This window comes from Netta rufina (genome assembly GCF_964035555.1).
Source record: "Netta rufina genome assembly, chromosome: Z".
NCBI lineage: Eukaryota > Metazoa > Chordata > Aves > Anseriformes > Anatidae > Netta > Netta rufina.
In genome coordinates this window covers 78,530,711-78,545,163 of record NC_140126.1, presented here as the reverse complement: position 1 = coordinate 78,545,163, position 14,453 = coordinate 78,530,711, and the positions used below count along the sequence as shown (strand labels likewise).

Below are 14,453 nucleotides of genomic sequence, written 5' to 3'. Positions count from 1 at the left end.
TAAATCCTCCTCCTGCCAGTTGCAATGGGAGACCGGTTTGACATTTCCAAAGCCAAGCAAATCACAATTTCATCTTCAATATGCTCTTGTCCATATAACCTAAGCAGGCATAGAAATGATTGAAAAAAATAAAAATGTTATAGTGTGGGATGGAAGTAGGTATAAACTATGTTAAAATAGCGTCCATGAGCTTAGAGCAGCCATTTAAAAATGCACTTTGAACTGAAACTACATGAAATAAAGTGCACATCTCCACAGATTGCTGCTGAATTTACCTTACAAAGATGGATTACAGAGAGAATCATTTTCTCATAATCATTTATTAATACAGTAACCATGGTTGTCATTTTATATAAATAGTTACTGCAGTTATTTCTCCCTTTAAATGTTAATAGAAGTCATAGAAACATCAGCGGATTCCTATGCTGTGCTGCAGCCTGGCTTAAGGGTCTGGCTGCCCCACATGCTGTTCACATGTCTGCTGCTCCTGAGGCTTTGTGTCTCATGGAGGCGTCGCATGAAGTCCACTTTGTGCAGGGCAGGCTTTCAGGGCATCCACTCCCCATTTCTCTGCCTCTTTGTTTTTAACCTCTTTCTCTGCACTTCTAAATCCTCTACTGAAGTGTACGTGGGGGGAAGGTACCACTGACATCATTTTTGCTGCTTTTTAAAAATAAAACTAAATCATAAGAGTGGTCACAAATCCTGCACCCATCATCAGTCCTTCTAGTCCCGAGTCTCCAGGTGGCTGCTTTCCCCATGGGCTGGGCTGTGGGAATTGCTGTGGCTTCTTGTCTGCTCACTGAGAAGGATGCAGCCCTGGGACAGTGTGGCCAAGCAGTGCTTTGGGCCATGGCAGAGGGGGATGCACCCTGCATGTGCAAAGCTGGCAAAGTTTGAGCAAAGACAGGGCTTCTCAGAGCCCTCAGAGGTGCACAAGCAGTCCTGCTCCACTCAGTGGCACTATTTACACAAGCGTTTGCTCAGATACTTATGCTGCTGGATTCACAAGAGGTGTGAGGGCTCCACCACTCCTTAGCTGACCAATGGTTAGAAGCATGGGATGGGCGTTAATGGCACGCCTCTCCTGACATAAACTAAGAGATACATAATAAAATTTCTATGTGGCTACTGTAGAATTAAAATCACTGTAGGGGAAAATGAGCTGTAATCTCATGGGAAATCTGTTCTGTTCAGTGCAGCCCCATTTTCAGTGATGCCTGTAACCAGTTTAGTGGTACAGTTCTGCGTCCGTGGACTTAGGGCCTGGGTGCACAACAATGTTGCAGGGTGGTACCTTGTGGGCATATATGCAAGGCTGTAGCTTGTGCATCAGGCATGACCTCCAGGTGTCCTAATGAGTGAGAGAAATGTTCTTACAGTAGAGAGAAGCTCCATCATTTCTCAGCAAAAGACCGGAGGTGGCTGTTTGATGATAAAAGTGGCGATTGTTTTGCTGTTGAGCATTTTAGGAAGAGCAGCGCTGAGAGGCCTGTGACGCAACCACCTCTGTCTTGGTCCTTCCATTTCGCAGAAATGTTGCAAAATGCAGCAGTGGCTGTATAGGCGTGGATACCACCGTGGGGTTGAGGGACCACCCCTGCCCTTTTCAGGATGCAGGGGAGAGCCCTGCACGATGCAGGAGGACCTGCTGCCTGTTGCTGGGTGTTGCTGGTGCTGGGAAGCCCGCTTGCTGGAGCACGCCAGACAGGTCTGCAAAGACCCTGGCTGGGGCAGAGCAGTGCAGCTGGGGCTGACGTGGCAAGGGCTCACTGCTGGGAGCTGTGGTGATGCAGCCTGGGTCAGCAAAGCGTGACAGGACCAGGAGCAGTGGTCTCCTGGCTGGTGTGGAAGTGGGGACGAAGGAGTAAGCGAACCCTGAACAGCGTGAGAGGCCTTTGCTTGCAGCAGCTTCCTGCAGCCTGCCACGCAAAGAGGCACCTTGTGCTCCAGAGGCTGGAGCATCAGCCTTTGCCCCTGTGCCTGCAGCTGGCTGCCGTTTGGCTGGATTGTGCCATGGGCTCCAGCTGTTCCCGGTGCCTGTACAAGAGCAAAGTGCAGGTTGAAGGCAAGCAGGGTGTAGTCAGGCTGGCCACATATTTGAAATGGAAGAACACATGGGGATGGACTAAGTAACTCCAGTAATCCTGCTCCAGCCCGTGGCTGTCACAAGCTATGACCTTCCCAGCTGCCCCCTGCCGGCCCTACCTCTGGGTTTGCGGATGCACCGGGCAGTATTCAGCCAGGGGCCTGTTCCCCAGGGAAACAAGCACACGTACTGCAGGGCATGCACACCAGTCAGTTAGCAGCTGGTGCTGTACCTGAAGGATGGAGCCCGGAAATGTCACTTAACCGGTCTTTTGCTCATTTGCCCAAATACAGGGCAGTGTGGGAATGAGAGCCAGCGCTGAGCTGACAGGTGGCAGGGAATTCTGATTACTTGGTCTCTTCATGTTTTTATAGCCATTCTGACTGTAAAATCAGTAAAATACCTGTAAAAATACAGTGCTAAGATGGGAGTGTTTAGCAAAAATTCCCCATTTCTTTTCAAGCCTGGATGCAAGACAATATGCTGCAGTAGGCAGATGCTGATCTCTGTGTCTCCAAGAAGAGTAGAGCTGGTCCAAGTATATCTAACAGGTCAAGCTTTGAAATGAAGAAGCAATAAGCCACTGAAATGGTACTATCACCGAAACATGATTGATCAATTGAATTCTATCAGAGACAGTGGGCAGTGAGATTAACTCAGGCCTGATGGGTTCAATGAGTTAAAGCATGATGTTCATTTCAGCTTCATTTCACCAGTCTTTGCTTGTGAAATTGGTCAATCAATAGAGGTTGAAGATCATATATATATATATTGGTGACCATCTTATAGGGAATATAATCTAGCGTAGTCAGCTCCTGACTCCGGCTGCCTTCAGTGGGTAATGGAGACAGAGCAGAGACTCTATCAGTGCCATCGAAATGGCCTGATATCTTCTCCAAATGAAAAGTATTTTTGGATCTCTGATGATTTATCTTTTCTTCCCCTCTTTCTCACTTTGATCTACGACAAAAACCATACCCATCTTTGTGAAATATAGTGATTTCTCTTGAAAATATTTGTGCGATGATCAGCTATATACACTTCAAAATAAAAAGTTTCTTTTTAGTGATACTGTCCCTTGAAAAAATAAATAACAATGCTTAGAAAACTCAAATGGTGTAAATGCAAAGATCTCTCACAGTATATATAATTCTGAAACTACTGGTTTAAAAGGAATACCAGGAGGTTACTTGCTGCCAAATGCACACAGTCCTGAGAAGGTGGAGTGAAAATTCAGTTTACATTTTAAACAAAGCCTCCCAAATGGTAATTAAACAAAGTCTTTATCTACTCTGGACTAATTTACAGGCATGCTACAAGGAAACAAATCACCTTTTTACCTCCTGGTAATATTTCATTTGCTTCATCATGTTTTAAATGTGGTGAATAACATCCTTCCTAATTAGCCTGCATTTCCCTATAAGGTGAAGTAATTAGGTATGATACCAGGTAATGAAGTTGGACAGTACAAATTAGAGACAGAAACCACGTCCTTTATGAATATGGGATGTTCATTGCACTAGCTATTGACTTCCTTGATTAACCCTGTAAAATCAAGTTGTTTAAAAAGAAAACAACCCAAAAACCTGAAAGCAGAAGATTCTATTTTCTTTGCACCAGGCAAGTGTACCACTAAGATGTGCACTTCATGGTACATCATTATTATTAATAACACTGAAGATATTATTCCAGCTGAAGTTGTGCATGTCACCAATTTCTCAGTCACTGTCACCTGGCTTAGATCCTTTTCTGAAGCTACACTTGTTTAGACCAATGGAGAATCTATCCCATGCTATTTCACAGTGCTGCTTTATAATGCAGTAATTAAATTGTGCTGTTTTCCTTTTCTGAATGAAAAAGACAAGATAGAATAAATCTTTTTTATTATTCCAGTGTTGTTTTTTTAATTGATGTCTTCATATTTTTCCTTTTTTTTTTTTTCCCTTTTTTTTTTTTTCTTTTTTTTTTTTTTCCTCTTCTTTTATGCTGGACTGTAGGGCTTTAAAAATGCTCTAGAGTTTTGTAAAGATAGGGCCTAGGGACATTCGTTCTCCTTATTTTGACCCATGGTTTAGACATGTATAAGCAAAATACCGTTTTAAAATAAGTGATTTCCATGGTGAGTATAGCTAAAAATCTGTTATAGGCATGTTTAGCAATTCTGTATCTCTCCTGTGGTTTCAGAAGACATGTCAAGGAAAAGTAATTAACCATAAAATTATGCTAAAAAATTGAGTCACAGTTTATCAGGTTCTTTAAACTGATCTTGCCATTTGCTGGTCCCCAGAAAATAACTACCTCTTAAATAACGAAGACCCAGTATTTCTGGATGAAATCCACACAATTTAGGCAGCCTTTTGTCAGCAAGTCTGATCATGGCACCTCTTCCCAGGGGTGGATCTGTTCTGTGCTTAACTCTTCCTAAGCTATTCAGACTTCGGGTAAGCATAGGAAGGGGCTTCTGGCTTTGTGTTGGGAGGGAAGTGCATCACATCCAAGTTCGTTCAGAAAGTTGTGGTCCTATGGCACACTCTTGACCCATCTATATGATGTGTTAGAGGTAAAGGTTGAAACATTGGTTTGGGAAGAATGTCTTTTTCTGTTAAGGAGACTACTATATTTGTGTTCTTCATTAGCACTTTTGGAAGGATGCCATTGGACAGGGAGCTAATTGTTTTGCAGAGTAGATATGTACACTTGTAGTGCTACTGTCAACAAAGCAGAACTCTCCTAGGTGGATCCACTGATTATACGAAAAATGTTTTACCTCTCCCTGGAGCCTATTTATAACTCAAACTGTTTCAAATGTACCTATGGTATTTTAATTATCAAAGATGTTCTAATGTATTCAAACAATACATAATGCTAATGGTAATTATTTCACACTTATATAATGTCTAATAGCCAAAGGTATCCTAAAGACCTTCATGAACTTTTATATGTCATGCGCAGCATATAGAAAGTCCTTTACCTGTGAAGTGAAATCCAGTCGCTACCTGCAATTAGTTAGAGTTTAGGAAACATAGTGAAAAAGAACAAACTCTTCCCTTTGCTGATGGGATACAGCGAGAGAGCAGTAAAGAGGGTGAGTGAAGGGCCGTTGCCAAGCTCCTCTGACAAAAATGCATAATCTTCAGCACAGAGACCCGCTCTCCTCAGAGTTTCAGCCCTGACTCATTTCTGCCCAGGTGTCTCCCTGGAAAACACAATTGTTTTGAAGTGAAGGAGCAAACACATTGCTCCTTCACTTCAGCAACAGCAGGCTGTGTTGGGAAGAATGCCTCAAAGACTAATCCTTTCTCAGGCCCTTGGGATGGCATGTGGAGACCTTAACACACACAGGTGTTCTGACAGTGTAGTGGGGGCAGCCCTCTGTGGCTTGCTCTTTACACTGCACTCCCAGCAGCATATCAGACCCTGATCTTGAATTTCAAAACCTTATGAAGCTCTACCACTACCTTGTCATTTTTTCATCCCTTTCCAGTGGGCCAGTGTCAGTGAGGCACATCATTCATGGGCTTGCATGCAGTTTTCTCTGGTATGTTGTTACGTAATCTTTCTGGATTTCAGCAAAAGCTTTGATACTGTTTCTCACAGTATCTTTCTGGACAAAAAGACCAGAATGCAGTTATATAAAAGCATAATATGGTGGGTGAACAATTGGCTGATGGGTTAAGCTTAAGGGGTTATCATAAGTGTGGTTACATCAGGCTGGCAGCCAGTTTCAGATGGGGTTCTGACCATTTTAGGGTCAGTTGTCTTTAATATTTTCATAAATACATAAATGACTTAGATACAGGACTTGAAGGTACAGTAAGTAAGTTTGCAGGTGACACTAAACTGGGAGGAACTGTTGACGCCCTTGAGGGTAGAGAGGCCTTGCAGAGAGATCTTGACAAATTAGAGGACTGGGCAAGCAATCACCAACAACATAAAGTTTAACAAGTACCAGATTCTGCACCTGGGATGGGGCAGCCCTAAATGTATGTAGACTGGGGGACAAGAGACAGGAAAGCAGCCCTACAGAAAGGGATCTTTGGGTTCTGACTGTTGAACACGAGTCCGCAGTGAGCCCTGTCAGCCAAAAGGGCCTATGGTTGCTGGGGTGCATCAGGCACAGCACTGCCAGCTGCTCAGTGGAAGTGATTGTCCCACTCTGTTCTGCATTAGTGTGGTCTCACCACAAGTACTGTGTGCAGTTTTGTGTGCCACAATACAAGAACGACATAAAACTGTTAGAGAGTGTTCAAAGTAGGGCAGTGAAGATGGAGAAGAGTCTAGAGGGGAAGACATATGAGGAGCAGCTGAAGTTGCTTGGATTTTTCAGCCTGGAGGTGACAGAGGGGAGGCCTCATGGCAGCCTGCAGCTTCCTCGTGAGGGGAGCGAAGGGACAGGCGCTGAACTCTGCTCTCTGGGGACAGCGACAGGACCCGAGGGGACGGCATGGAGCTGAGACAGGGGAGGGTCAGGCTGCGGGTTAGGGGAAGGTTCTTCACTGAGAGGGTGGTCGGGCACTGGAACAGCCTCCCCTGGGAAGTGGTCACGGCACTGAACTTTGTGGAGTTCAAGAAGTGTTTGGACAATGCTCTGAGACATAGAGCCTATTTTTTGGGTGGTCCTCTGGGGAGACAGGAGATGAGTCCAATGATTGTTGTGGGTCCCTTCCAACTCAGGATATTTGGATTCTAGGATTCTGGGATATTAAATTCCCAGATTGTCCCGTATCTAGGATCATTTTGCTCTCTTTCTTCACCCACTTTGAACCAAAACTGTAAAAACCTTTAACTTTGATGCCAACTTTAGAATACCATTATTTTAACCTGAAATTTGAAGCCAGCACTTTTGTGTTCAGAGGTAGTGTTCCCCCCAGCCTTTTGCTACCATGCAGCTAGCAACCACAATTTTAATTTCATAAGCAATGGTTGACTAAACCCAGCACTATGTCAATTAGATACTATTTGATTTAGAATACTAAAGGAAAAAACAAAAACAAAAACAAACAAACAAAAACAAATTTAAAGATAGACTGCTCTCTTATATCTGCTTATATTTTTCATACCTTTTTACACATTTTGACTTTTTATTCAGAAGACAGGTTCAGATTTTTTCTGCATGTAATAAACCGATCCTGGCACTTTATACAAGCCAGCATTGCCTATTCATGTTGTAAGTTGCCTGACTTCATCTAAGCAGGTAAATACAACATTGTTGTTGCCTGAACAACCAAACTAAAATGTGGGAGGATGTTTCTATAATAACATGCTTACATCAAATGCCTGCTGAGTGTAAGAAAATTTACAGAGATTAACCTAGGTTTTAAAAAGTAGTTCCATCTGTTGGTCCCATAGTTTCAGAGACCTGTCTTAAAGAAGCATTGTTTTCTGAATCTGGTGCACAATGTTTTCTGCAAAATCCATCCAAATCAATAGTCCTTTTTGAAAAAATCTTGTCCACTGGACATTGGCCATGTTACCGATCGCCAGCACACATTGGGAGACAAAACTGGTGTCTGCAGCAATGAGGTCTCTTAGCACAGATGTCCTTTAATACTTGCCTTCAAAAATTTTGATGCAGAATCCACCTGAGAAGCTTTGAGCGCTGGTTCTGCAGACAAATCTGGGCAGTAAGAACTTATTTTTTAAATCTTTCCTTCCTCTGTGTAGTGTGGTGTTGCCATCTGGAGAGGAAATCTGATGTTTACTGTTATTCTTGGAGTTCCACCTCCTGGAGTCCTGGGAATACTGCAGACCTCAGCTTTCAGAACATAAAAGATATATTTCTAGCATTGACAGGTGAAGGAAAAGTAGAAAATCACTGTGAATATGCAAACAAAGCAAACTGAAGCAAGCCCCATATTGCAAGAGTTTTTTCAGACCAAACATTTTTCTAACTTGTCTCATGGCTTTTGAGATATGGGCAGTCACTTCCAACCTGCTGAAAGGAGGGGGAGAGATAGAGAAAAAATGTGCCTTGAAACCCAGGCTTTCTTCATGCTATTGATGAAATACAAAAAAAATACAGAAATATAAAGTAGTATTGTCAGCTGGGAAGAGTGCATCAGATCAGGCCTCGCTCAGGCTGTTGTGGTGGCAACTCTGCATCCCAGTGACATCACATTTTAGTATGGTGCTATTACTGTCTGTGTTTGGGAAGTTGACTGGCCAGTTACTGCAAGCTGAACGTGGTTATGGATTAAGGGTCCCTGTTTCTTGGCATAAGTACACTGTAGCTCAGACCTTCACATAGGACAGAGCTCAGGAAGACTTACAGGCATCACAGGAAAGGGATATAGAGAGTGACTATGCAAAGCAGATCTGTTGGAGATGATCCAAGCTGACTGTGGCTCTAGCATCATATGTTGTAGGTATGTCCTCTGGCATCTAAACCATTACTGGTTCACAAATACTGTCGTAAAAGTGCTGTGAGAAAAGATCTGACCACAAGCCTTTGTCTTGCCTTCAAATTATATGTGAAATCACTGATGTCAAATTTCATTGAGGGTTGGCTATAGTGAAGAACTGATCAGTACATCTTCTAGCAATGTGTGTCTTGCTTGTATCCTCCTCTCAAAGATTCTTCATTGTGTCAATATACTGTACCCACATCAATTTAATGGGTTAAATGGACACTCCTCTGTAGGTCTCATCATTGCAATGTCTATTTATTCTTCTGTCTTCTTTGTCCTCTTTGAAAGGTATTCAGGAATCTCCAGTACCAAATGGCCATTCTCTCCCGGGTAGAGACTTTCTTCGGAAACAGATGCGAGGAGACCTTTTCACCCAGCAGCAGTTAGAAGTGTTGGATCGAGTCTTCGAGAGGCAACATTATTCTGACATTTTCACAACAACTGAGCCCATCAAACCAGAGCAGGTACTGTTCCAAACATTCAATGTTTTTCTAGATATGCTTTCTGATGAGAGTCCTCCTTGGTGGAAATCAACAAACAATTATTTCTCAGAGTTGCAGTAGAAAAACATGGAGAAACAGGTGTTGTATCAAGCTCTTCAGCCAAGACTATTAAAAAATGACAGAAAACACTTGTTATGTAAACATGAGCAAGTGTTTGGGTATGAAATTACACCCAATCTGGGCCAGTTACATCAAATGAGGGCATAAAGAGCTTCACAGCTTCTGATACTTTTGTTGGATCAAACCCAGGCTATGCAGATAATAAGGAATAGGCTTGCAAAACTCTATGCCTAATTTTGGTTCCGAGTTAGCTTGACTGTACACACAAATTCGATTTTTGTATCCAGAAATGGCTTTTTAAGCATGTAGTTAGCCATTTGCTGAGAGAAGTACACAATTAATATGTGAAGGTAAATTTATTGCACCTACAGATTAGCAGTGCATTTCAGAAAGGCTTGGCACTAATTTTGGGGCGAAGTTCCATTTTAGCAGACACAATACAGAAGCACATGCAAAAATTGATTAGCTGTTTCTATCTATGTGCTTTTGGTTTGTAGACCTCAGCCTTAAATTTAGCTGCAGTCATGGGATGTAGAAATGAAAGTATTGCTGTCAGCTTCAATTTGGATCTAGTCAGCTACTTTTTCTATACTTAGTGTTGTAATTAGTCATTGTTAATCTCTGTTGTTAATATTAAGTCTGATTTTTAGCAAGGTGCATGAATGCCTTAAATTGTAAACAAACAGTGATTTCCATTGTAGGAATATAAACATTTGAAGGCCACTGGAGATTATCAGGAACACAGTAGTTTACTACCATCATGGCTTCAGTATTAAGGAGTATGTACTGGTCCAATGTTTTTGGAAAAAATAATTCCTTTTGCTGAAAGTCAATGGTAGAGCAGAAATTCCCTGTGCCCTTAAGCTCCTATGTGTCATTTCTTACTTCATTCATAGTCATTCATTTTTCACCAGTTTTGAAGGTTCTGTGGTTTACATGGTTTATCTTTTTGAATGAGGAAGATGCTGAAATCAATTTGAATTAAAAAAAAAAAAAAGACAAAAAAAAACCACCACCACCAGCAACAAACAGAAATCAAAAACAAACAAACAAAAAAAACCACATGACTTGTTAGGAAAGCCAAGTGTCTCTTGAAGGTGAAATGGCCTTTGCATACCACTAGATGGTGGTTATCCCATCCCTAACACCAGTGATAATGGAGAGGACAGGCACTGAGCCAACTCCTACAGTAAGCCTGTTCAATATTGGTCACTTAAAAGCTGCATGGTGTTACATTTATCCTTATTTAACTTCTATATGTGAAAAAAAAAATCATGTGAAAGAGAGTGGTGATGGAAGAAGATCCTTTTTTAGCCTTCTGTAATCTAAAGTTTCTGAATTATCCAGAACTGTAGCTTATGGGCCAGAGTCCAGCAATGAGCAGAAATAGATAATGTCTTATTGGTTTAACAGAAGGAATAGAAGAATTAAACGAGGATATTGCTAAAGTTTCCTGATTGTCACATTCGTGATTTTCAGCTGTTGGTGGAGCAAGGATCTCCCTGGATCCATGTAAGAAGCTGTAACTAGAATGTCTGTGCAGAGCATTGAGAGTGGAGATATGCCCATTAATTTGTTAAAAAGGGTACTTCACTGTCTGAGAAGTCAAACAGATGCTGAGAAATGATATTTCTAAGAAAAAAAATATTATGATATGTGAAATGGGCTTAGCAGAACTGCCTTGAATTGATGAGGTCTTTTCCAGCCTAAATGATACTGTGATTCCATGATTTTTTTTTCTAGTTTAACTACAAATGGAGTTTTCTAGTTGTTTGCTTTAATATAGGTTGGATCATTCTCATTTGCTTTTGGAAGGCTGGGCCATGGGTAAGAGCTGACATTTGTTTGGGATGTGTTTTTCTTTTTGGTGGCATACAACATTTATTTTCAGCATGAACACATGTAATTTATATGAATGCCTGATTCACAAGGATGTGATGCGATCACTGCTTTAGTAAGCAGTCATGTTTTACCTCTTTTGTAATAAAGCAAACATGTCATGAAACAAGAAAAGTGGAGAAGCTGTCCAGATCAATTAGTGATGCTAAAGAAATCAATTAGAAAGAAAATATTGAATCATATTGAAACATTGGGTTGAAATGGACCTTCTAGGTCCTTTCAGTTCCTTTAAGATTATCTAGTTCCAGCCCCATGACCATGGGCGTAGAGACCTTTCACAAGATCAGGTTGAAAAAATTAATCATGTGACTAGGAAAAACAGAATTGTAATTAACACTGCTAATTATTGTAGTAGACTAAGATATGCATCCAGAATCTGGCAGTCGAGAACGTGGCTGAACTCTGAAGGCAGTGCGTTAGGAGCTCAGGCAGCAATGGATATAGGGAGTTCTTACCCATTTCTGTAGATGAAAATAATGAAAAGATGCTCCTCCCCATATAGACAAGATGTGTAATAGGAGCTGGTGATCCATTACTTGTATGCTATATTAGAAATATAGTCCAGGAGGAGCAAGAAGAATATTGCTAATTTTATTTAGTCACAAAAAACTTCTTAATGTCCCTGTGCTAGTCAGCTGAGGAGGACTCCAGGTGTTTTACCAGAAGACTCATGGCTCGTGAGACAAGGAAGTACCCTGTTTGTCCCTGTTTTGCTGCTCCTCCCTAATTCTTCTTTGCTTGTAATCTGGGCACAGTCACTTGGTCAGGGTGAGTAGTGGCATGGGGTGGACAAGGTTGCTTCTGCATTGCTAAGCATTTGAAGCCTGAGCATGTTCTGTCCTCAGCTGAAGATTGGGTCCTGAATTTCTCCTGATGCCTTTGCTGGATGTTTTGGAAAAAACTTGTCTTGTCTGTTGGAAAGAGTACATTGCCACTCATGTGGGTAGATGTTTTCATGGCCTAAGTCTGAGTCTTTGCTCACCATTACCAAACCCTTTACATGAGTGATTCCAGTCTCTTTCCTTTACTCCTCCATCTTTAATGTCTTTGTTCCTCAGTTCAGCTACATAAAATGGAGACCTGCAAGTTGACTCTCAGCTGAAAACAAGTTGTGCACTCACTTGACAGGCATTATCCGAGTTTTCATATCTACTGTAAAACATGACTGCTATAGAGAAGACCATGGGGAATGAATACTTGTCTCTGAGTAAGGGCTAATACCATGCTGAGAGAGAAGACAACCACTGGACAATGACAGGAAAATAAGATGTTAGACAGTACCTTACTCAGAAACAGTATCTGTTGTATGCATTGGGTGAGGCAGGGGTCCCACGATTTGTTCATGTAATTAAAGTTTGTGTCAGACTGTATGCATCAAGGGGCAGAAGTAAGGCGTTACGTGCCTTGTTTTGAAACCTAATGTCCTGGTGATTCAGTTGTATGTGTGCATTCTGCAACACTGGTATGTAATACCTGTATGTGCATTGCCAGAACATTTAATGGCAGGTGAATGCTATTCTGGTGACATCAAGAAGTTGTAAGATGGGAAGTCTGAGACTGAGGGCTGGATGTGCAAACTCAGTCCTTTTGTGTCTATGTATTTCTGGGGAGTAATGAGGGGATAGAGACAGCAATCTAGAAGCACTATGGCTTTGCTTTGCCCTAACAGAACTCTGCCATGCACGTTAGTTCATGTATAAAATGAATGCCTTTCCATTACATTTATCCTCTTTTGTACTCATCTCATTTTCTGTGAACAGCCCATGATCGATTTGCACTGTCTGCAAATGTTGACAAGAAAACCACTTTCACGTATTTCTGGGAACTGATTTTGAGCTGTACATAGGTGTGTGTTTGCAGCACCACCATTGTACTGTCATTCTGCTCATGAGTGATAACCACCACAAGCACCATATAGGTCATTCATCAGCTGGGACAAAGGCTATGGCTTCAATGTCACATAATCATCAGGTCTCAGAGAAGGAGAACATTCACAGCATCTACTACCTGGACTGGTTACTCTTCCTGTGCTTTTCATGACTTTTGGTGTTTGCGGGGATGGGTCCTGATGCTCCCTGGTGTGTTGACTATGAAGTGCTGTCCTGATGGCTAACAGATAAGTCTGTTTGCATTACTAGTGTATCTTCAAGACTTCCTGTGGAGCAGAGCTTTATGGACACAAGGACTGGCTTTTGCCTGCCTGTCCTGGTAACTGTGCTACACCTGTGTTGGGCCCTGGTACTCCAGTCTGTCCCTTGTCATAGGAAAAAAAAAAAACAACAGTTAGTGGTTGTTGCATTTTATTTAGAGCTTGCACTCATCTCGTGTTCATCCTGCGCATAGAGTTGCTGCACTGTATAGCATACATTTCTGTGCCTAGTCCATGAGGACCGTTCAGGTTAAGGAAACTGAAAGTGCAGGTTACACTAATCAAACACAGGTCTGTTTAGGCACATGCCTGACTGTCCACCACCAGCTGTTCCTGTCTGAGAAGCTGAGGATGCTCTCCACCCTTCACTTGAGAAGCCATCCTGGGCTGACTTGGGCTGTGACATCATCTGCAGTCTCTGTGTGCTCCCCAGAGGGCTGTACAGCAAACATCCACATGCCCAGCACTGGCAGGGGGCCTGGTGATGCCAGACAGTGCTCAGAGCAGGGCTGTCACCCCCTGCATTGCCCTGCAGTGGAGTTGTTCCTGCTTTATCGTTGTGTGTTGTCATGCTGGAGCCCTAGGAGAAACATGGAGGACTCAATGTCCTGTGACCCTGCCACCCTTGAGGTTCTCCTTCAAGAGTCTGTCACCCACTGGGAGGGAGACCTTGCCAGGTCCAGGCACAAAAGTTTCTACAACACATGTGTGAACAGTTGACTCAAATATATTCGCCAATGAAAGCATTGCTAAAAGGTGTTTGTGGAGAATCAAGACCTGGGAGAAAGCTGCTGGCCTCACCTGAGGCATGAGGGGTTAAAGAGGGTGCAGGAAAGTCGTGTCAAGGTGGGCAAGAGGCAAGCGCAAGACTCACAGACTGATGTGGTTTTGGTAGGCATGAGAGCTGGATTAACACCTCTGCAGAGGAGAACTGTGGTGTGTTACAGCAGCATGTAGAGTATATACAGCAGAATCAGTTCAACAAGAACAGCAGTTCATTAATTTCCTCAGAATAAAGAGTCTTTGCTGAGTTTCTGTCCACAACAGAAATGGATTCTCTTGTGTTTTCAGCTTCACACACAGGTCCAATCGAATACTCATTGAAGCCAAGAGGAATATTTCTATTGACTTCAATAGACTTTAGATCAGGACCATAATGAGGCATAACATGATGTGACCAGATTCAGCACTATGTAGGTCACTGACTTAAAAGAGAGCTACTTGCTGCTAATAGCAGATAATTCCCTGGCCTTTCCTGATGCTTTCATGTTACTTTTAACCAGAACTGAACTGAATATCCCTTCCTTTATTATTTCCTGGATAAAGCGTGGATATTCTGGGTTTAG

The 14,453-nt window shown here is 42.3% G+C and overlaps 1 protein-coding gene across 8 annotated transcripts in view; it reads left to right on the top strand.

The window, feature by feature from the left end:
- The window catches only part of PAX5 (paired box 5), a gene marked incomplete at both ends in the record, with an annotated part of 137,886 nt that overhangs the window by 41,270 nt on the left and 82,163 nt on the right, over positions 1–14,453 (top strand). For all 8 annotated transcript variants that reach the window (XM_084304934.1, XM_084304933.1, XM_084304931.1 and 5 more), the window contains one exon: positions 8,785–8,960. In XM_084304934.1, coding sequence (XP_084161060.1) covers positions 8,785–8,960 — 176 coding nt within the window. The remainder of the gene's footprint in view (positions 1–8,784; positions 8,961–14,453) is intronic.